The sequence below is a fragment of the Fukomys damarensis genome, unplaced genomic scaffold (genome assembly GCF_012274545.1).
Source record: "Fukomys damarensis isolate Sample0158 unplaced genomic scaffold, DMR_v1.0_HiC HiC_scaffold_21, whole genome shotgun sequence".
NCBI lineage: Eukaryota > Metazoa > Chordata > Mammalia > Rodentia > Bathyergidae > Fukomys > Fukomys damarensis.
The window spans coordinates 17,005,402-17,028,941 of NW_022900933.1; the positions used below are offsets into that span (position 1 = coordinate 17,005,402).

The 23,540-nt window shown below is 35.7% G+C and overlaps 1 protein-coding gene across 5 annotated transcripts in view; it reads left to right on the forward strand.

Moving 5' to 3' along the window:
• Ylpm1 (YLP motif containing 1) overlaps positions 1–23,097 on the forward strand; it is a 64,002-nt gene extending 40,905 nt beyond the window's left edge. For 3 of the 5 annotated variants that reach the window (XM_010645500.3, XM_019204324.2, XM_010645504.2), the window contains 15 exons: positions 858–1,278; positions 1,379–1,471; positions 1,698–1,863; positions 2,296–2,414; positions 3,315–3,469; positions 7,122–7,184; positions 7,474–7,593; positions 7,912–8,088; positions 8,175–8,258; positions 8,538–8,621; positions 11,690–11,770; positions 14,867–14,918; positions 20,155–20,285; positions 22,224–22,405; positions 22,712–23,097. In XM_010645500.3, coding sequence (XP_010643802.1) covers positions 858–1,278; positions 1,379–1,471; positions 1,698–1,863; positions 2,296–2,414; positions 3,315–3,469; positions 7,122–7,184; positions 7,474–7,593; positions 7,912–8,088; positions 8,175–8,258; positions 8,538–8,621; positions 11,690–11,770; positions 14,867–14,918; positions 20,155–20,285; positions 22,224–22,370 — 1,893 coding nt within the window. In that variant the 3' untranslated portion in view covers positions 22,371–22,405; positions 22,712–23,097. Of the gene's footprint in view, positions 1–857; positions 1,279–1,378; positions 1,472–1,697; positions 1,864–2,295; positions 2,415–3,314; positions 3,470–7,121; positions 7,185–7,473; positions 7,594–7,911; positions 8,089–8,174; positions 8,259–8,537; positions 8,622–11,689; positions 11,771–12,077; positions 13,620–14,866; positions 14,919–20,154; positions 20,286–22,223; positions 22,406–22,711 lie in introns of those variants that run through there. The other 2 variants (XM_010645502.2, XM_010645501.3) reach the window with 2 other exon arrangements.
• The last annotated feature ends 443 nt before the right edge of the window (positions 23,098–23,540 follow it).

Here is a 23,540-nt window from a genome sequence, read left to right on the forward strand (position 1 = left end):
CTTTACATGACAGGTCTTGGGTCTCATTTTTTCCCCTTGTTGGATTGTTGAATAATGTTGCTATGAGTATTTGTGTGGAAACTCTTGGGTGAACATGTTTTTATTTTTCTTGAATACATACCTAGGAATGGAAATGTTAGATCATATGTAAATTTGTTTGACTTTTTGAGAAACTGGAAACCCATTTTCAAAGTGATGGCACCATTTTACATTCCCACTAGCAATCTAAGTGGTACCTTCTTTCTCCACATCTTTGTCATTATTTGTTTTTTTGTTTTCTGGTACCAAAAATTGAAGTCAAGATCTTGCACTTTCCAGGCTGGCATTTGCCAGGTAGGTGCAGTGACACTGGCTACATCCCTGGCCCTTCTGTTTTGTTATTATAACCACTCTAGAAAGTATGAAATGCTGTTTCACTGTGGTTTTAATTAGCACTTTCCTAATGACTTGATGTCAAGCATCATTTTGTGTGTTTCTTAGCCATTTGCATATCTTCTTTAGAGAAATACCTATTTAAATCTTTGCCTTTATATATTTTTGATTATATATATGCATTACGAGTTATGAGTTTTATATGTTCTGAATTCAAGTTCTTTATTAGATATGAGATTTACCTATATTTTCTACCTCTCAGGCTTGTCATATCATTTTTCTCATTGTACACAAAGTTGTAAGTTTTTTGTTTTGGAGGATATTTTTCTGGTACTGGGGATCCAGCTCAAGACCTTGCACTTGCCAGGCCAGTGCTGTGCTGCTGAGCTAAATCCCCAGCCCATTTGTAAGTTTTTAATGGATTGAGTTAAGTTTTTATTTTAATTTCTCCACTGATCTGTGACAACACTTATTCTATTCTCTAGCCTCCAGGTTCCTATAGACCACCCCCTCCTATGGGTAAACCACCAGGTTCACTTGTGAGACCCTCTGCTCCACCAGCAAGATCATCTGTTCCTATGACCAGGCCACCTGTGCCAATACCACCACCTCCACCTCCTCCTCCTCCACCTCCTCCACCTCCACCAGTGATAAAGCCACAAACTTCAGCTGTGGAACAGGAACGCTGGGATGAAGATTCTTTTTATGGACTCTGGGATACAAATGATGAACAAGGACTGAATTCTGAATTTAAGTCAGAAACTGCAACAATTCCATCTGCCCCAGTATTACCACCTCCACCTGTTCACTCTTCCATTCCCCCTCCTGGCCCAATGCCTATGGGTATGCCACCTATGTCCAAACCTCCACCAGTGCAACAGACTGTTGATTATGGCCATGGCCGAGGTAAGTAAGAAGGGTGAACTTGTATTTGGGATTCTTTAGGAATTAAGTTTAGCTTCACTCTTACAGCATTTTATCCCTGTTTTGTTTTGTTTTTTACCAGACATGTCTACTAATAAAGTCGAGCAAATACCCTATGGTGAAAGAATAACCCTACGCCCAGATCCACTACCTGAAAGGTCAACTTTTGAAACAGGTAGGACTCTTATAGATATTAATATTTTTAAATCTAATTTATGCACTAATTATGACTTGATTTTTCTTTTGATAAGATTATCTGGGCCTTCCCTTCAGGTAGATGGAAGAGTCGTAAGCTGAATTTAAGGCAACATTTTATAGTAGTTCTAAAGTCAGATTTGTACTTTTCTTCATAATATCCAAGAAAGCATATAGTTCTTATTTTGTATTAATTCTTTTTGTAGATCATGGAGGCCAGCGTGATCGCTATGATAGAGACAGAGACCGTGAACCTTACTTTGATCGAGATTTTAAAAGGGATCGGGAGACCCATAGAGATCGAGACCGGGATCGTGTTATCGACTATGACCGTGATCGATTTGACAGAGATCGCCGTCCCCGGGATGACAGGTATGGTGTGGGAAATAGCTTGGCTAGGTGTGCAAATTAACATTTTTTAGTTCAACAAAAGTTAATGTATCTAAAGTAAATTTAGTAAATGGCATGTTCTTCGTGTTTGTGTAAAATTTAGAGAAGGGAGAGCATGGTTTTTGCTAGCTTGAATTGATAATTTAATGAGACAGAGATAAAAAGGAATGGAAATGGTAATATCAGTAAAAGTATAATCATTACTTAGTTATAGTCAAGTAGTTTATTTTTGCAATTCCTGAGATTTTTAGATGTGTTTGTGTAAAGCAGATCTAAATGAAAAAGCAAAATACAAATATTGATTATGTGGGATAACTGCTTATAGAGAGGTTGGACAGATAATGGTGTAACATTATAAGAAGAAACTTGTAAATATTTTTTACTCACCAAAATACTTTTTATTATACTTTCTAGAACTCAGTCATATCGAGACAAAAAAGACCATTCCTCATCCAGAAGAGGGGGATTTGATAGGCCCTCCTTTGACAGGAAGTCTGACCGACCAGCCTATGAAGGCCCATCCATGTTTGGAGGTAGAGCTATACCTTATTAACTGTAAGGATATTGAGAATGTACACAGTTGGAGAGGGATTGATTACATATTACATTATGGATTTACACTTTCCAAGTGAAATATACTTGAGGATTTCTCAAAGGTGATAGCATTCTATCAAGAATATCAGTGTAATTAATGAAATAAATCCTTTTTATGTTATTAAAAAATTTTTGAAAAATAATGTAAATTCACTTATAATTCCACTACCCACTGTACTACAACTGTTGTAATTTTGTATTTTTCTTTCATTCTGTCTTTGCAAAATATAAATGCAGGACAGGTTTTTTTTCTTTGAGTGCTGGGGATCAGGTCCAAGGCCTCACCCGTACTAGCTGTACCCCTAGCTCTAAATGCATTTTTTTGTTGTACTTGTTATAATTGATAATTGCACCATGCACATATGTAAATCTCTTAGTGCCTGTATGACATTTCATTGCATAGATAAAATATAAGATCTTTATTTTGGACATTTAGCTTGATTTTTCCTGCTGAATGTTACATGTAAACTAGAAACTCACACCTGTGAGGTTAAGCTTTCATAAGCTATTGACGCTTTGTTCTTAAAACTATACAGCAGAAATTATAAAATTATCAGTCATACTTGAAATTATATAGCAAAGTATTTATTATTCTATATCATGTTGCTTAATATAAACAAAGATAAATTCATTATTTTGCTGACATTGTTTTCCTGTAATATACCTAAATCTTTTATTTTCTTGATTTCAATAGATTTATATTAAACTTTCTCTAATTTAAAAATGGTCTTTAAACCATTAAACTTAATCTGAATTATGAGTAGGTTAAGAGCTGAGAGTTAACTTTCAAAATAATTACTATATAAGTAATAATTTTATTCAACTGCTGGAAAACCCAGGAGAACGAAGAACTTACCCAGAAGAGCGAATTCCCCTGCCAGCTCCTTCACTAAGCCACCAGCCACCTCCAGCTCCCCGGGTAGAGAAGAAGCCTGAATCAAAGAATGTGGATGACATTTTGAAACCACCAGGCCGTGAGAGCAGACCTGAGAGAGTGAGTCTTTTTCTTTTTTACAGTTCTAGGTATTGAACCCTGGCCTTTACACATGCTAGGCAAGCAGTCTACCATTGAACTACAACCTAGCCCATAAGTAAATCCTATGAGGTTAACTCATTTTGTTGTAAATCCAAAGATGATAAGAGATCTTTTAAATATCTTGAATAGAAACTCCCTGTCCTTCTGCAATATAGAAATAATCAGATTCAAGGCATCTGACTTTCACTAAATCACCACATAATCTCATAAAATACTTATACAATAGTAAAGAAGTTAGAGCTAAGTTTCTTGTCAAAAAATGTTGAAAACTTAAAAAAATAATACACAAGAGCTCAGTTAATTGCATTCTGAAGAGGGGGAAAGTACATTTGGTCTTATAGTATGTGAAACAAGAAAATTAGGAGACTTGGTACCTTAAGCATAATTTCTTAGTGACTTCCAGATGTATACATTCTTTGAAATTTGTCTTTATTGCAGAATAAGTAGACTTTATTTGAATATACTAATAGTAGAGATTTCAGCCAGATATTTTGATTCTGTATATTTAGAATTAATAATCATTGTTTTATGGTCTTTTGGGGGTCTAGAAAGGTACAGCCGCTCCAGCTTTCCTGTGATTGCTGTTTGCATGATATAGTAGTTCATTCTTACTGCTATAGTTTTACGTTTTGCAGTTTTAGTTACCCACGATTAACAGTGGTTTTAAAATATTAAATGGAAAATACAGAAATAAATAAAATAATCATGTTAAAATTATGTGCTATTTTCTCAATCATGTAATGAAATCTTGCACTGTCCTCTGATCTGCCCAAGAAGTGAATCATTCCTTTGTCTAGCATATCCACATCATATATACTGCCCACTACTTGCTATCTTCATTATCAGCTTTACTGTCATAGATGGCAGTGCTTATATGTAGGGCTTGGTACTATCTGTGGTGTCAGACGTCTGCTAGGAGTCCTGGAATAGATCCCAAATGAGTAAGGTTGTACTACTGTATACCTTTTATACTGTATACCATCTCTTTACTTTCATTCTGTATTTGTTTGTATCTTTGAATCCAGAGCGATTCCTAAAGACAGGTAGATCTTTTTTTAATGCAATCTGGCAGCCTCTGCCCTCTTTATTTTTTTCTTTCAGTGCTGGAGATCAAACCTGAGGCTTTGTACATGTTAGGAACACAGTACCACTGAACTGCAACCCCCCCACACACCCCTAGTGTTTACCTTTTGATTGGATTGTTTAATCCACTGACAGTTAATTTTTCTTTAAATTTTTAAATATAATTGGCTTAATTTTATTTTTAGGTTGTTCTTTGCAGGTATATTCATGTATTCTGCAACACTGCTGAACTCATCAGTTTCAGTTTTAGTGGATTCTTAGGATTTTCTGTGTATAGATCATGCCATCAGCAGGTGTAGTTTTACTTTTTCCTTGTTAAGCTAGGTAACTTTTATTTCTTTTTCTAGCCTAACTGTCATGTTTGAAACCTCCTTGAGAGAAGTGGACATCCAGTCCTTCACTCTTCAATGTGATGTTAACTGTGAACTTTTCATAAATACATTTTATCAGCTGAGGAAGTTTCCTTCTGTTCCTAGTTAGTTGAATGCTTTTATCATGAAAGGATTTTGGACTTTGTTGAATGCCTTTTTTATGTCAGTTGAGATGATTGTATTGCTTTTGTTTTGTTTTGTCTTAGTTTAGTTTATTAATAAGATTTACTACATACTTGATTTTCAAATTTTAGCTTTTGTTCCTGGGAGAAATTACTTTTGGTCAAGGTGTATACTTTCTTTTTGTAAATTCCTAGATTGAGAATGCTAGCTTTTTGTTGAGAACTGGTATATCCATATGCATTTCTGATAACTGGAGTTTTCTTGTAATGTTGTCTGGTTTTGGTATCAGGGAAACGCTGACCTTATAAAATAAGTTCTTCTATTTTTGGAGGATTTTGTAAAAAATTTTTTAATTTTTTAAATGTTTGGTAAAATTCAGTGATGAAACCATTGGGGCCTGGGCTTTTCTTTTGGGAAAGTTTTGTTTTATTGCCAGTCCAGTCTCTACTTGTCACAAATCTGTTCAGGTTGGTTATTTTTTCTTGGGTCACTTTTGGTAGTGTGTGCCTTGCTATAATTTTGTTCATCTGTTATTTCATTTGTTGGCATATGGTTGTTTATATATATTCCTTTATAATCTGCTTTTAAAGTTTCTGTCAGATTGTTAAAAATATCTCCTCTTTTTTGAGACACGGTCTCACTATGTAGTTTAGGCTGGCCTTGAACTCACTGTGTAGCCCAAGCTGTCTTCCAACTCACAGCAATCCTCCTGCCTCAGCATCCTACCACCCTTGCTGGGATTATATGCTTGCGCCATGGCACCCAGCGCCCTGTTTGATTTCTGATCATTTGAGCCCTCTCTTCCCCTCCCTTCCCCTTCCTTCACCTCCCTTTTTCTCTTTCATGTTAGCCTAGGTAAAAATATCAATTTTATTCATCTTTTCAAGTAACTGGCTTTTGGTGTTTATAGTCTGTTTTCTGTTGTATAACAGAATACCTGAGCCTTGGTATTAACAATAAATGAAAGAGTTTTATTTAGCTCACAGTTCTGGAATTTTAAGAGCCTGGCATCAGCATCTGCTTAGCTGTGGCGAGGGCCTTCTGGCTACTTCACAGCATAATGGATGGTGTCATGGTGGGAATCTGTGTAAAGGGAGAGATCACATGGCAAGACAGAAAGCCAGAGACATTGTCAGTTTTGCCCCCCCAACAACATTTTGCACATCTGTGAACAAATTATTTCCCATGAGGTGCTATCTCTTAAAAGATTTCACCATCTCAATATTACCACCAACTATGAACTACTAAAAAATACATTCAAATCATATCCAAACCATAACAAAATTTTTTTTATTTTTCTGTTCTGTAAAATTGTCTTATGAATTTCTGTCCTAACCTCATCTCCTTACTTTTGTTTCTTTACATTGCACTTTTCTAGTGTCTTAATGTGGAAGTTTAGGGTATTAATTTTAACTTTCTTTTTTGATTTTTTTTTTTTTCCTTTGGTACAGTGCTCAAACTCAAGTCTTTGCTCTTGCAAGGCAGGTGGCAGAACCACTGAGCTAAATCCCTGGCTTTTTTTGATTTTTTTGAGATGGGGTCTTGCTATGCAGTTCAGGCTGACCTTGAACTAATAAAGTAGCCTAGGCTGGTTTCAAATCCTCCTGCCTTAGCCTCCTTAGCGCTGGAATTACAGGCATGTGCCACTACACCCAGCTAGCCTCCTTCTTTTTAACATAGTCATTTATAGCTGCAAATTTTTTTTAGCCTAATCCCGTGAGCTTCGGTATGTTTTATCTTTATTTTCATTAATCTTAGAGTTTCTGATTTTTGTTTTGACTCATTGGTTATTTAGGAATATGTTGTTTAATTTCCACATATTGGTGAATTTCTCTATTTTCTTAGTGTTAATTTTTTATTTTATCCATTGTGATCAGATAAAATACTTTTTATTATTTCTATCCTTTCAAATTTAATAAGTTTTGTTTCATAGACAATCGTATGATCTCTTCTGAAAAATAATAGGTTATTGTTAATGAAGATCTCATTACAAAAAAACTTTCAAGTAATTTCCCCTCCCCATTATATTTCAGATTGTTGTTATAATGAGAGGATTGCCTGGCAGTGGAAAGACACATGTTGCAAAACTTATTCGTGTGAGTATAGGAAAAACCGAAAAACAAAAAAAAACTTGCTTGTATTAATGAGTGTCATGTTATTAATACAGGTGTCTCATCTATTTGATTGATTTTAGTGGCCTATACATCCACAGTACATGTTGTTCTATATAAATTTGTATTCTACATAGGCAAATATTTTTGCCTCTGCTTGACTTGAAACCACCAGAAAATTGTTATTTAGCCACAAGACGGAACTTTGGTGTGAATAGTCATTAATTGATATCACAGATTTCCTTTTTGACTTTTTAAACTATTTGACTCTTAGGATAAGGAGGTAGAATTTGGAGGACCTGCACCCAGAGTTTTAAGCCTGGATGATTACTTTATCACTGAAGTAGAAAAGGAAGAAAAAGATCCAGATTCTGGAAAGAAAGTAAAAAAGAAGGTATGGTATATTCCTCTTGGATTATATTCTGAAACTGATTCATTGGCAGTAGAGGAAAACATGTTGAGAGATGGATTTTGGTTTGGTTTGATTTTGGTTTTACTGTGTAGTGCAGGCTAACCTCAAACTCATGATCTTCTTGCCTTTGGTTCCTACTTACTGGGATGCCACCACTACTGACTTGAGATGGCTTTTTGGAAACTAAAATTTGTCTCTTTTCTGAACACAAACTTTGGTACTCAGGCTACCCAGGAAAGGGATCTAAGATGTTTCTTTGCTTTAACTAACTCCAGATCTCTTTGGCGGGGTGGCTCTTAGGTGATGGAATATGAATATGAAGCTGAAATGGAGGAGACATACCGCACCAGCATGTTCAAAACTTTCAAGAAGACCCTGGATGATGGCTTTTTCCCCTTTATCATTCTGGATGCTATCAATGACAGAGTTAGGCATTTTGACCAGTTTTGGAGTGCAGCAAAAACCAAAGGATTTGAGGTATACACTTCACAAAAATCTTAAAGCACATTGTTTTCATATATGTTTTATATTTCCTTGCCTAATTATTATTTATTGTTGCTTAGGTATATTTGGCTGAAATGAGTGCAGATAACCAGACTTGTGGCAAGAGAAATATTCATGGAAGAAAACTTAAAGAAATAAATAAGGTGATTTTTCAGAAAACAGAACAGCAAAGTACCCTAAACTTGATTTTCTCAGTGTCAGTAGTGTTGTATGGAAGCTCTTTCTTGTTTCTCCAGTTTTCTTTCACAATATCTTTTCTGTCTATCTTTGTAAATGTTTCTTTTTCTTTGATATAAGTGAAAGAGGCTTCCTAGCTCTTCCTGGAATTGGCCTATTAGATTTTATGATACTAAATTTATTTTAGATCATATTTGGACTTTATTCATAGATACAGTAATAATTTGACCTGAATCTTTCAATAGATGGCTGATCACTGGGAAACTGCACCTCGTCACATGATGCGTCTAGATATTCGTTCTTTACTACAAGATGCTGCAATTGAAGAGGTAAGTGTGAACTTTTTGTTCACATGTAGTGTATATATAGTCACAAGAGCGTAGCACTGGGGATTGGACCTAGGGAATACTGAGCTACATCCCAACACTTTTTTGTGTGTGTGGTACTGAGGATAAAACTCAGGACCTTGCACTTGCAAGGCGGGCATGGTGCAACTGAGCTAAATTCCCAGCCCTACCCTTTGTGTGTGTGTGTGGACCTTGCACTTGCAAGGCGGGCATGGTGCAACTGAGCTAAATTCCCAGCCCTACCCTTTGTGTGTGTGTGTGTGTGTGTACCAGGGATTGAATTTAGGACCTTGTGCTTGTGAGGCAAATGGCAACACCACTGAACCAAATCCCTGGCCTACCCTTTTATTTTGATACAGAGTTTCACTAAATTGCTAGTGAGACTTGGCTCAAACTTGGCAATCCTTCTGCCAGTCTTCTGAGTAACTGGGATTATAGGTGTGCACTTCTGTGCCCAGGTAGAGATATATGTATTACATAATTACAATTACTATTAACGTTGGTACTATTGTGGAACCATTTAAAAGTTAAATTGCAGACTTCATAACACACTACCCATAAATGTTTCAGAAGATATGTTCTAAGCACAATAACAATCTCTTATAAAATCAGTTAAATATCAAAATGAGGAAATTTAACATTGATAACATACTATATTGAATAATATAAATTTTCTGAATTAAATTTCTTAATTATCTAATAATCCATATTCAGATTTCACCATCTTCCTATGATGTGCTTTATAACAATTTTTAAAATTCAGTATCCAGCTTGTTAATATAAAAAGCAATTTTTTAGCCTGATATTATCTTGAAAAACAAAGCAGTTTTGAAAAGTATATGCTAGTTATTTTTTAAAATGCTTCTCATTTGGGGTTTGTCTGTTTCCATAGGCTTAGGTTTAGATTAGATATTAGCAGGAATGGTACGTGAGTTGTGTTACGTGAAGATCCATATGAAGTCAGTTTGTCTCTTCGTTGTCATTTAGACATTGATTACTTGGTAAGGTGTATCTATCAAGTTGTTCTTCCTTTTTATCTTAATCTATAGGGAGATACTTTGGAACTGTTATTATACTATTTCCCCAACACATTTTCACCTACTTGCCTGAGTCAGTGATTAATTTAGTGGAAGAAAGTCTGTATTACAAAGAGGTTTTCAATTTTATTCACTGGTATACTTCCATTTCGTTTGACTTCTTCCTGTGAGAGTTACCTATACTCAGTATTGTCATTGTGTTTTCATATATAGTTAACACTCATACCAGTCCTCTGTCCATTTCCTCTGGCTTCTGCTGCTTCCATTCTCTAGAGACACCAGTTATTTCCATGACAGTAGAAAATACTCACTTCTCTCATTGCTTAATTTTGCAGCCACACGTGACACAGTTGACATTTTCTCTTGGCTTTTGTGAGTTCACATTCTTCTGGCTTGGCCGGGTGTGGTGGCGCACGCCTGTAATCCCAGCACTCGGGAGGCTGAGGCAGGAGGATCGCTGTGAGTTCGAGACTAGCCTGAGCTACATAGTGAGTTCCAGGTCAGTCTCAACTACATAGTGAGACCCTGTCTCAAAAAACCAAAAAAAACCCCACAAAAACACATTCTTCTGGCTTTCCTTCTCTCTGACTATACCTTTTCAGCTCTCTTTACTGGCTTTTCCTGCTTCCCAGTCTTAAAAGAGCCACTTCTAGGCTCTGTCCTTGGCTTTGTTTTTACTTTACATATTATATAAATAATCTGACTCTTTCTGGTAGCATGGATTACCGTTATGTCCCTTAAATTATAAAAACTGAAGTGGATTATATCAGTCAAAGAGTATCATTTTTAGAGGAGGAATTGTAGATGATTTTTATAGTCCTTTCTACTGTTATTTTCTAAATTCTCTATACACAAAAAAAGTTTATTGTCGTATATACCACCCCCCCTTTCTCCCCTCCCCCATGCCAGGGATCAAACTCAGAACATTGCGCTTGCAAGGCAGGCACATCACCACTGAGCTATATCCCCAGCCCGAGAATTTATTTTCTTCATATACTTGAAATTCAGCCTACCAGAATGTAGTATGTCCAAACCTGTTACTCTTTTACTTTTCTTTCTTTCTTTTTTTTTTTTTTTAATTAGAACTACCAGTCATTTGATTAGTAAAACCAGTAATCTAGAAGTTAATCTTGGACTCTTTACTCTCCCTTTTACCAAGGTTCAATCCACCATGTAGTCAGCTACAAGTTTTATATTATAATTACTTCTCTAATCCATGTACTTTTGGTTTTTTTATTCTGTTTTCTGGTACTAGGAGTCAAACTTGCTCTTGTGAGGCAGGCTCAGTGCCACAGAGCTAAATCCCTGACCCTAATGCATGTATTCTTAACTTGCATTGCTATCATTGTAGGCCAAACTACTATTCATTCTACTTTTTTCACTATACATTTTCTTATAGTTTAACATTTGAATCATTTGTATGTTCTACACAATTGGGGAAATACTTATTAAAGGGTATTTTTTGGGGGGAGTGTTTATTTATTTATTTTTTTTCCCCCAGTGCTGGGGCTAGAACACAGGACCTTGTGCTTGCAGGCAGGCGCAGTGCCACTGAGCTACATCCCAGCCCTCATCCTTTTTTGGGAGGCAGGGGCGGTACTAGGGATCCATCTTAGGACATTGTACTTGTGAGGCAGGTGGTGGCACCACTAAGCTAAATCCCAGGCCTCCTTATTAAAGGTTTTTAAAAGAAAGCGTAGAGATCCATAAAAGCATTCAAAATAGGTAACCATCTATTTGGAATAAAGCATTATACTTTATAGGGAATTATAAAGTTGGATATCCCAGGAAAACTAAAGGGTGGAATATTGTTCTGTTCTTTTTGTTGTTGTTGTTTTTTCAGTTCTGTTTCAAAATTAGGATGTTAAAATTTAATAAAATAAAAATTATGTCATATGTAATTGTGAGTCTGCTCTCTTTTTGGGGGAATTGGTGATCATTACAGATCTTAATGATTCAACATTTTCCTAAATATTGACTCCATTTTTTTTAATGATTATTGGCATATTGTAGGTAGAGATGGAAGACTTTGATGCAAATATTGAAGAACAGAAGGAAGAGAAGAAAGATGCGGAGGAAGAGGAAAGCGAACTGGTAGGAGACAGACCAACCACTTTGAACAAAGTGTCTTTTTGTTAGAATTCTTAACTAGGTTATATTCAGATCTGTGGTCAGATTACTTACTGTTAATATACACATTATAATGGTGAAAGATTTCACAGTCATCTTCAAGGAAACTTTTGGATGCTTTTTATTTTTCTCTAGACCAAAAAGGAATCCTGTAATGTTAAACAAAGTGCTAAGAAACTTACATTTGCACTCACTCATCTCTTTGTGGGTGGTTTTACAGGAATATATTTTAAAAGATAATCAGTTACATAAGAACATTTTTACATTCCAGCAGGTATGTGGTACAGCCTACCCAACATACACATAATTGTCTGTTCTTTGCTACAAATCTCAAATCGAGTTACTGCCAACTGAGGCAGAAAAACTTACTGAATGAGGAGCAGAGGATTTGCCACTGGCTGCTGGATTTGTTACTCTGCATTTTGTCCTGTTAAGTGATGGGGAAAAGTATTTGATTGTATAAGCAATGGACTTTGCTTAGGCTGATTAGAAGCTTACATATTGTGAGTTCAAAGTTCCTGTGTACCTCCTGTAAATGCTTCTGGTCACACCTCTGTAGAAGTGTTTTCCTTTTCCTATCCTTCAAAAAAATGCAACCTAAAGAGTTATGATGACTTCCTTGTTCACTAATGAGGTAAAGAAATTAGCACTGCTTGGGATAGTGATACTTTTACAATCCAAAATATTTGGTTTATTTAATACTTCAGCCTCTGCTAAAGTCGCTTCTCATAGTCCTCTGAAAATGTATAAATGGACAACCCTGATTCCTACCCCCTACAGTATACAGTCCTCAAAGAGTGGTCCCATGTGTGATATAGATAACTCTGGATAGAAATTGTGTTTATACAGAGATGGTGTCAACCTCTGCATTCCTAGATTTTAAATGTGCATTAAAAAGTAAGCTTTAAAGTTAATGGTATCTGAGTCTCGATTATGTTTCCTTTTTATTTTTTTCAACAAGTTTATTTTTCTTAAGTTTGTATTTTGACATGAATAATCTAAATGTAATAGGTAATTCACTTACAGGTCCACGCTGTTCTGGAATATAGTTAACCTCTTTAGGTACTTGCAGCGTGTATCCTAGAAAGTGACCCTGTGAGAAGTCAGTGTTATGTATTAGCTTTTGAAACTCCCATCTTTTGTGGAAGCTTTACTTCAGGATATGGTTCACAACATCTCATTTGCTTAGGTGTAGGTCAAAACTTGGGAGTTTTTATTGAATGTGCAATTATTTTTTAAAGTGAAACACACTAATGCTATATTTTTACATCAGTGATATGACAAGGAAGCCTTAGAATTTTACCCTGCTGGACTATCTTTTATTTCCAAGTAGCTTACTACTTTAAGCAGTGGAAAGATGATAAAGTTTTACGGAAGAACAGATGATTTCAGCAGGGAGAAATTAATACACTCATTTGCTTATCTTTATATTCTAAAACTTCTCTTAACCCATTCAAAGAACAGAATCCAGGTCTTCTACTGTTGGTGTCTATCCCAAGAGTAAAAGTTTCTTGGAGAATATTTACCAATGAGTTAAGAGCAAGTACCATGTCATTAAGATCCCTTTAACAGAATGTTCACTAAACTGCATTTTCTGCTCTGTACTGATTAATACAACTGGGTGAAATCCAAACATTCTTGGTTAAGAAAATCCTTTTTGTGAGATCATCGGTGTGACAGTTTGTCTTCTTTAGTGCTTCAGTGAACCTAATGGATATGATTTAGCGTTTATAAATAATATTATTCCAGCAATGTTTAAGGTTTTCAGATGATTTTGAGATGTCACTTGTACACGTTTCTTTAGTCCTTTTAGTGCCATCACTTCAGCATAGCTTTGTATTGCTTCTAAAAATGTATTCGGAAAGATGATATAATTTTATAAGCTGATTTACTACCTACTAAGATGAAATTGAATTCTTAATTCTGACTTCAGACTAGGAATGTATAAATCCCATAAGTTTCCTGGAATTATGAAGATACTCATGTAAACTCTTCCATAGAAGCTTTTGTAATGATCTTCAACTTGCTTTCTGTGTGTCAGTCTGTTCTATCAACTCAAACATTCTCAGTAGTAGAGATACAATGATTCATAAAAGAAGATGCTGACACCTTTGATGTATTTGTTCTGTTTACTAGGGCCTGATATTAAACATTCTGTATGGTAGGGTCTAAGAGAAAACAGAATCCAAATAAGGGAAAAGGGGAATCATGATAAATCTCATGGAAAAAGCATACACTTGTTTGATGCCTAAATGGAAGGGATTACTATATAGTTTAGTAGGCACATTGGGAAATTGGAACATGTTTTTGGGAGTTTGTTTCAAATAAACCATTCATTTATCTTATGAAATCTAAGATGTTAAGTTGCCTGTGGAGATTTCTGGTTTTTCATATAGTAGAACATAATTTTAAAAGACATCAGGAATAATAATCTAATATACAACTGATGAAATAAAAATGCTTTGAAATTGATTCAATAAAATTAGCCTTTGTAAGATTAACTGGTACATGGATTGAGTCATTTTTAAATGAATTTAAACTTCATAATTGGGCAGTTGGGTTCAATGATACTAGTTCTTTTTTTCTTTTGATTACTTAAAATGACACTGAATATCAAGTAATTATCTTGAACACATTTTGAACCTCATGGCTATAATCACTTAAAAATAACAATTGTATTGAGAAAATAACCTAGTTAGTATTGTAAATTCTCTGATCTCTAAATGATATTAATATTGGCACAGTATCTATACATTCTTACCATAATTGCTATTCAGCTATTGTTCAGACTACAGTTGTGAGTCCTAAACTTCAGCTGCCTCAAAGCGCCTTCATGATACTATCCTGAAGTGACAACTCTGAAATTTGTGCAGTCATGTTTGGTGATTTTGGTCATTTAGTTTCTTCAAAGATAAGATTGTGTTTTCCCTAAGGATATACTTAAAATTAGTGAGTGGAAACTGAATCCATTCCCAGTTTTAATGCTTTTCCAGTTCAAAAGTGTTATGCATGTATGTGTCTCTTTCTAACCCTTCGAGCTTCTCTCTGTGTACAATTTAGGGTTACATTCCGAAAAGCAAATGGGAGATGGACACATCTGAGGCAAAGCTAGGTGGGTATTTCCTTTTTCCTGTTTTTCTATGTGATACCTGATGGTAATGGTCATAGAGCTTTCTGCTATAAGAAGAACAGATTTCTCAGAAGTATTGCCTGCATCAGGAGTTTGGCCTACCTGACATCCTCCAGTGTGTTTCATTCACTAGCTTTTGGTTTAGTTATATCTTGTGCTTCAGTGAAAAGAAGAGTATTTCTTAAAAAGCATTTAACTGCAGTCCAAAGTTGATCCTGTTTATGAATACTCTGATTCGCTTCTCAGCCTTTTGGCTAAGATCAAATGTTTATGAATACTTTGGATAATAGTAATACATATTAAAGATTTTTTAAAAATAGTTAAAGGATATTTTTCTTACAGAATTTCTGGGTAGAGTGAAGTAAATATATATAGATTTTTGAGGAGCCTGTTTTATGAAATTCCATTTAAAATTTCCTTCAAATTGTCTTTAGTGCCACTTTACAAGATTAACCAGTTAAAATGATTATCTAAACTTTGGAGTTGCTTAATGTGAAGTTTTTCATCAAGCAAAAACGTATGTATGGAATGGATTCCTACAGTATTTCATGGTGATACTGTAAAATGTTTTAAAAGTGTTTTTTTATGTCACTCAGCATCTTGCTTAAGGTGTATCAATAAAAACCTAAGAAAAACATACTGGGGACTTTTTATGTGCAAAGACATTACTGGTGTTTGAAGCATGACTATCAGTTCCTGTGTTTCTCTTCCTGGTATCATGCTGTTGGCTCCAAAACTAAAAGTACCATCTAAAGATCTTAAATTCACAGAACAAATTTGGTTATTTAGCTGCTTTGCTACTTAGGACATACTGTGTTTCTGACATCAAAAGAGAGCACATTTTACACGCAGTTGTGTGGTTTCTGCCTTCATTTTGCCCGAAGTCTTAAGAAATTTGCTTAGTGTATGTTAAGTAAAAATTGTATGTGATGAGCTAGACATGGTGTTGCATTCCCGTGGTGCCAGTACTTGGGAGGGTGAGTTAGGAGGATCGCAAGTTCTAGATCAACCTGAATAGCATAATAAGTTCAAGTTTGGCCTGGACTATGAAGTGAGACTGACTCTCTCTCTCTCTCTCTCTCTCTCTCTCTCTCTCTCTCTCTGGCTTCTTGACATATTCTTTTACTATCTCTGTAGAAAATCTTAATGACCAACTATCTTCTTCCCTATGCTGTAAGCACTTGTTTCTTTAAATACGGTTAAATATCGTGTGTGGTAGCACATGCCTGTAATCCTAGCACGCAAGAGGCTGAGGCAGGATTACCACAAGTTCGAGGCCAGCCTGGGCTTCATCGTGAGTTCAAGGCCAGCCTGAACCACATAGTGAGACCCTGTCTCCAAAAACCAAATAATAAAATAAATAAATACAATTAAGTAAGTATATAGGAGAGTAATAATCACAGTTTATTTTTAAAAAATAAAACTGCTTTAGTTCTGCTTATTTCGACAGATTAATTCTGTTTTTAGCTCTGTACTTTTTGAATAACCTATAAGACTCTAAGAATTTCTTTCCCTTGATTCTCTAAATTGTGATCATCCTTTGGGACAAAGAGAGAGCATAAGTAAAAATAGTTGTTGGGGCTGGGGATTTAGCTCAGTGGTTCTGCTGCCTGCCTTGCAAGCGCAAGGTCCCAAGTTCAATCCCCAGTACCAAAAAATAAAAGTGATAAATGTTGTAGCTAAGCACATATTCATTAGAGTTATTGTATAATATATATTCTGGAGCCCAGTCCATTTTCTGCTTTTCTTTCCAGTTTCCAGGGAAAAATGAAACTGGAATTAAGTCATGATTAACTATTCACAAAAATAGGATGTTGATATTGGTATTAATTTCTGGGAAAAGGGCTTGTCTACTACTTCTCAGAAAATACATGTTTTAAAGATGATGTTAGGTAATACGTTGTAGAGATGGCAATCTTACATAAGTCTTTCAATTAGAAGCACTGAAGATCTGGTAATGAATCTAGAAATGCTAATATGTTAGCAGTTGAGCTTTTGCTTGTTTAAGCATGACAGTGATGTTTTGCATTAGGACTTGAATCTTGCACCACGGTATTAATAGTATCTTGAGAGCTAACACAGCCAGAGAAAGACAAATTGAGTGTGAACTTTCTTGAAAGTGCTCACTTTTTTGAAATTGGTCCATTGAACCATCTGAAAAGAAATTTTTTCTCTTATTTATGAGAATCTTCATCTGAGAATGAAACTCTTTACATTGCTTTCCTTATCATAACAAATTTAATTTGTTGATTATCAGGTGCAGTTTTTTTTTTCTGAGTACAGACATTCTTAAGTTACTCTTGATAACATGATTATACTGGGTGGAAACATAGTAAGCTTTGGCAATATCACACTACTAAAGTATTCAAAAGAAGAGCCGAATCTGGAACTGAGGAGTTTTGATTCATGAATGAGTTTGTCAGTAAGAAATACTCAATAATCTTTTAAGCGTTTGGATTGTACCTTGCAGATTCTTGATCTGTGTTCAGCATATAGTTTAGCTGTGTCTGAGTGTTAAATTGGATGCAGTATAATTCTATAGCAGTTCAGAATAGGACTGAACTACATCTGGTATGAGTGCTACCAAATTGTTGATCTTTACCTGTAGGCCGTCTTTAGTCATTCCTGACTGCTCCTTTCTAGCTGGGGCATAGATTTCCAGTGCAAAGGTGGGTGTTACATGTCATCAGATGCTTGGATTCAGCACTGAAGTTACATGATTTTAGTTTCTCAAACTGTTATAAGTAGAATATTTGAGACTATGATCCTAATTTAGGTTTCTCCATATAAAGTATTTTTGCTTTTTTCATCTCAGTGCCATTTGTCTGTACTTAAAAGTTGCTGTAATTGGCCTTTTGCACACCAGACAGACCTGATCTCTTCATTTAGAATGTATTTTTACCTGTATAGATGCACAACCCCTGTATGTTCACTTTGAACAGATTTACAGAAATTCTGCTTACATTTAAGAAATGCACAGATGAACTGAAAGAATTTTTGTTGTGCTATAATATATTGTTTTAAATTTGTAAAATTCTATGGCCTGCCAAGTTGGATGTAAAGCTTCATCTTCTTTTAAAACTTCATCTTTTGAATCTCAGATGTCTGAAAAATTAGTGTGAATCTATCGGACACCAGACTTCCTTCTGTAATTAACACCCCAGATCATTCTTCCCTCACCTTATACCATCCATCTGTGTGTTTGGGTTTCCACTATGCCATGTGAAAGCGCTGTGATCTTTTCTTCATTTCCAAGAAAGAAACTTTAAACATGCTTGCACAATAAAATTTTAAATTGAACATTTCAAACAAGGCCTCTCAGACTAGTTTACATACTCTTCTGGACTTCCAAGTGGCAAATATAGAACCACCTGTTGTGTAACTCCTGTCGTATACCCAGAGCATGAAAAAGTATTGTAGTTTTCTTACTGCTCTCATATATTGTTGCCTGGCCATGCTCTTTTCTTAGAATTGAAGTGTGAAAGTTTTCCTTTGAAATATGTTAATGTCAGAATTGATTGTATTAAACCTCAGTGTTGGAGCTTCCTACTCTTCTGGTAATACTGTACACTGTTGAACTGAGACTAGTTGTATTTCTTATGGGACCTGTTAGTTTTCCAGTACCACATCCTGTGTCTCTGTACAGTCAAGGCATTGCTTCTTTCAGATCGTGTGTAATATGGCTTGGAGATGGAGCCATGATTTTCAAAGGAGATTAGAAGACTGTTTCTGTGGAATCTATCCATAGGGAAAGTTGCCAAAACAAGATGAAAAATTTTTGAATTTGTAAAGTATCATTTGCCTTATTACTGATTTTTTTTCTTTTCTTTTTTTTTTTGGTACCAGGGATCGAACTCGGGTCCTTGTGCTTGCAAAGCAGGTGGCGGCACCACTGAACTAAATCCCTGGCCCCCTATTACTGATTTTTCAATGATAATTGTTTTCATGGGGGAGGTGTTTTAGAGCTAAAAGCTTTACCAGTTATGCAAAACTCTTTCAATTTTTTTTGTTTTGTTTTGTTTTGTTTGTTTGTTTGTTTTGGCACCTGGGATTAAACTCGGGACCTTGCACTTGTGAGGCAGGCGGTGGAACCACTGAGCTAAATCCCTGGCCCTTAAAGCTCATGATATTTGAATTATAAACTCACCTCCTTCTTACTACTGCTTCCATTACACTTTTCATATCAAGTTCCCTTCAACTTGGTGCCTTAAAGATTTCTATTATTTACACTCCACACCCTGTATGGAGTTCAGTGAAGTGTGGTTATTGTGTGTTCCTAAAGTCAAGGCTTCCTTTATTTTTCTGCTTAGTAGTAGTGTTTGTATAACTTCAGATGATTCAAAAGTTTAATGCCTCTATGTAGCTAAAAATGAAAATGTATATAACTCATAATATATTCCACATGTAGTATTCAATATCAATAGTAATAACCAATAAAAAACAACACATTTTCATTGTGTGTTCTTCTTTAAGACACCTAACTTCATTTCATAATTTCTGAATGTGCAATCCCTCTTCATTTAATTGATTTTAGTTGGGAGAACAGACCCTCTCAAATTCAAGGTTCAGAAAGAAATATCTCATTTGGGTACTTGGCTGACTAATCCTTAATCTCACAATGATCGACATTATTTCATGTTATATCCAAAGAAAGTGGTTCTCTTGTATTGTTACATATAAATACTAACTCATGGTAAATACTCTCATGGCAGCCCAGATCCTAAGAAACTGTTAATCTAAAACTTTCTTAAGCATTAATTTGGCTCATTAAGTTCTTAGTACTACCTGCTTTTCATTTGACACAAAACAACATGTGATTGTAGATCAAATGAGTGGTATTAATATTATGTTGAAGAAAAAAAGGAAGTAATTGTTTTTAGGAGGAAAACTGTATTTTTCTTCAGAACATGAGAGCTGAAGGATGATTTGGGGAGGTTGGGAACACAAAGAAGCTAGGAGACAAGTGCCTTTTCTTGCTTTGCCTGTATTTGTTAAACCAACATTGCAGTATAGTATGACTATCCATATGAACACCAGACAATGGAAATTGCACAGAACTTGATATTCTCTCAGCTTTGAAGATAGTTTGGATCTGTACAGGATACTACACTAAAAAATGCGGCTATACCCTCTGAAAGCACTCCTTCCTTTCCCTTGTTTGTGTATTGCGTGCAAATTCACATTCTACCCTAATGCTTTGGCTCTGTTTGTCCCTCAGACAAGTTGGATGGCTTGAGGACTGGTGCTAAAAGGAAACGTGACTGGGAGGCCATTGCCAGCAGAATGGAGGATTATCTTCAGCTCCCTGATGACTATGAAACTCGTGCTTCTGAGCCGGGGAAGAAGAGGGTAAGAGACTTTGTTAATAATTACCAACAGATGAAGGGCCCACTTAAGCATCTGGTTTTGGAAAGATATAGGCAAATAATTATATATGAGTGCTATTTTAGAACAATTTAGTTTATACTTTATTCTATACTTTTGGGGGGGGGGCAGTACCAGGGATTGAACCCAGGATCTTCCACTTGGGAGGCAGGCATAGTGCCATTGAGCTAAATCCCCGGCCCAAAAGTTCCCGTCAAGTGTGGTGTTTTTTTTTTTTGTGTTTTTTTTTTTTTTTTTTTTTTTTTTTTCTTGGTATCTGGGATCAAACTCAGGACCTTGTACTTGCCAGGCAGGTGCAGAGCCACTGAGCTACATACCCAGCCCTGTCTTACACGTTTGTTTGTTTGTTTGTTTGATACGAGGGATTGAACTCAAGCCCTTGCCCTTGTGATGCAGGTGGCAGAACCACTGAGCCAAATCCCTAACCCTGTCTTACACATGTTTAAAAAAATCATTCCTTGCAAACTTCAGATAAAAATATAAAAGTAACCTTAAAAATGGAGAACAGAACCTCACATGGCAAGTATGCAGTCTCCCTTAAAGGACTTGGATGGAATATGTGGTACTTCTTAGTGGATTTTTTGTGGAGTTTCCACCGGTAGATGGGTGGTTCCTTGGCGTTTTGACCATGAGTACTCTGTATGTAATGTCATTTACCAAAAGAGAAAAATCTAAGGGAATCATAAGCTTACTGAAAGACCAGTTAAAAGTTGTTAAATCGACTGTTGAGTTTACAAATATGAAATTTCTGAGATCAGAGTAAGATAATAAATGATCTATCCAAAAGAAAAAGTATAAATAGAGAATAGAATATAGGACTCCAAAACTTAGAAGTTCAGGAAGAGAAGTTTCACAAAGAAAAGCGTAGGCAGTTTTTAAATGATGTAGAGAAGACAAGTGAATTGGGAGCAAGAAATCACAATTAGTTTTAGCAACTAATGACTGATGACTGTAGTTTTCCTAGAGATGAGAGTAAAGCCAATTTGGAGCAGATTGAAGAATGAATAGGAGATGAGGAACTGAACAGCAAATGTAGTCAACATTTTTAAGAAGTTTTACAACGAAAGGGAGTAGAAGAATGAAACCAGGACATGGATAATTTTCCACATAGATACTGAATTAAATAAAAGTGATAGATTTGTGTATATCTTTTTTTTTTCATGGTGATGATCCTGAGGATTGAACCCAAGGCCTTGCATATGTTAGGCAATTGCTCTGCCACTGAGCTGTACTCTATACTGTTCTGCATAAGATTTTCTCAGCTAATTCATCTTGATTTTTCTAAATAGATATATATGGACTTACCATTCTTTTACAGCACTACCTAGTATGCTGTTGTTTGATCATACATTTACCCAGTCCCTTATTGATGGATGCCTGTGCTGTTTCCTTTTTATTGTTCATATAAGTACTGCAGTGGAAATCATAATAGCATGTATTTTGGCTTCATTTTGCAAACATCTCTAGGGTGAATTTTCCCATTAAAGCTGCAAGGTCTTGGAATATGATTTACTGTTCTGGTGATATTATAAGATCATTTTCTTAAAAAGTTATATGTATTATTTGCCCAATGTAGTTAAATGCCTATTTTTCCATTTTCACACTGCATTGCTGTCAAACTTTTTAACTTTTGACGTTCTAATAGATGGGGAGGGGGAATCTCATTTAGCATTTCTTTAAGAATGAGGTTATACATCATTTCTTTATCATTTCACATCATTTCTTTGTATTTCTTTATTAATGTTCTCAGTGCTTGAATATGGCTTTCTTTAATTCTCTCAGATTACTTTTTCTTCTAAACTTGTAGTTTCAAATGTGGTGTTCTGCCCCTTAGGTGATCCAGAGATAAAAGAGGATCTTGCCCCATCCCTGTAACCTAGTCTAATTCTGTGTTCTCTTTAGGTGAGATGGGCAGACCTGGAAGAAAAGAAGGATGCAGATAGGAAAAGGGCCATAGGTTTTGTGGTCGGACAGACTGACTGGGAGAAGATCACAGATGAAAGTGGTCACCTGGCTGAAAAAGCTCTCAATCGAACCAAATATATATGAGATTAGTTTTTGAATGGAGTCATTGTTCCTCTAAGGTAAGAGTATCTAGCCATATGAATAGCTTACTGTGTGGTTACTTCAAAGATTTTTAAAACAGCATGCTTTGCTAAAAATGTTTTCTAGTTCTGAAATAGTAAGTATGTGCTAGTTGCTAACATTTACAATGCAGAGATATGGAAAGTAAGCAGTTTTCTACAACCTGGCTCACTTATAAAACTGTAAGATGAATAAAGCTTGGGTTCTATACAATTGGAAAGGAGTTCAACCATGCTATGATCTGAGGGGTGCTGAACTTTCCACTTATACTTTCCTGGTGTAACGACCATTTCTTTTCTTTCCAGGTGGTTCGCTGTGAGGTGATATGAAGCCAAGTCCCGTGGAGCTTCTTTGTGTGTCACCTTGCCTCCACATTTCAGTTTTATTTTATTTCTACTGCTTTAGTTTTTTAAAGTTCTCCAGTGTCCCCAAGAGGTATTAGGTCTTGCTATACCCAAGCAAGACATTAATTTTTCTTTTTAACTACTTTGGGAGGGAGGGAGTGCTAGCTTAACTGCTGAAGCCAGGTGGGGGTTCGCTGGAGGATTTCAACGGAGACTGTTTCCTCCACTGTACAATATCACAGACTATCTCTATCATCATTGCTTCGTGGCTGTTTTTGTTTTTTATTGTATGTAACCAGTAGCCGATTGTACTAGGATTAAAACAATAAACTTTCACGATAAAGCCAGTGAGATTCGTGGGCTATACAGCATGAGCCCTTTTCTCTTGTGTTCTTAATTTTATTTTTATTGCTTTTTAAATATGATGTGTCCTAATTAGCTGAAGATCCCAAAACCTGTTCTCAGTGAATATTATATAGCTCCACAGTTTTGTTGCACATTGTCAAACACAAAGTTCAGTGATATTCAAAACACTCATCTTTGCTTAATATGCTGATTTCTTTTAGTGTATCAGAGACCAAGTTCCAATATTCATCAGTTTCATGGAGCATATAATAATGTTCTGTAATATGTTTTTTGGTTTTTGTTTTTTTGTTGTTGTTTTTTTTCAATTTTAAGAGGTTTTCTCCATTCTTTCCTCTCTTCTTTCCCACCTCTTTGTGCTATGTTGTCTTGATTTTTATTTTTTTTATTTCCTGACCTGGCTTTGAATCCTGCTGAACAGAACTGA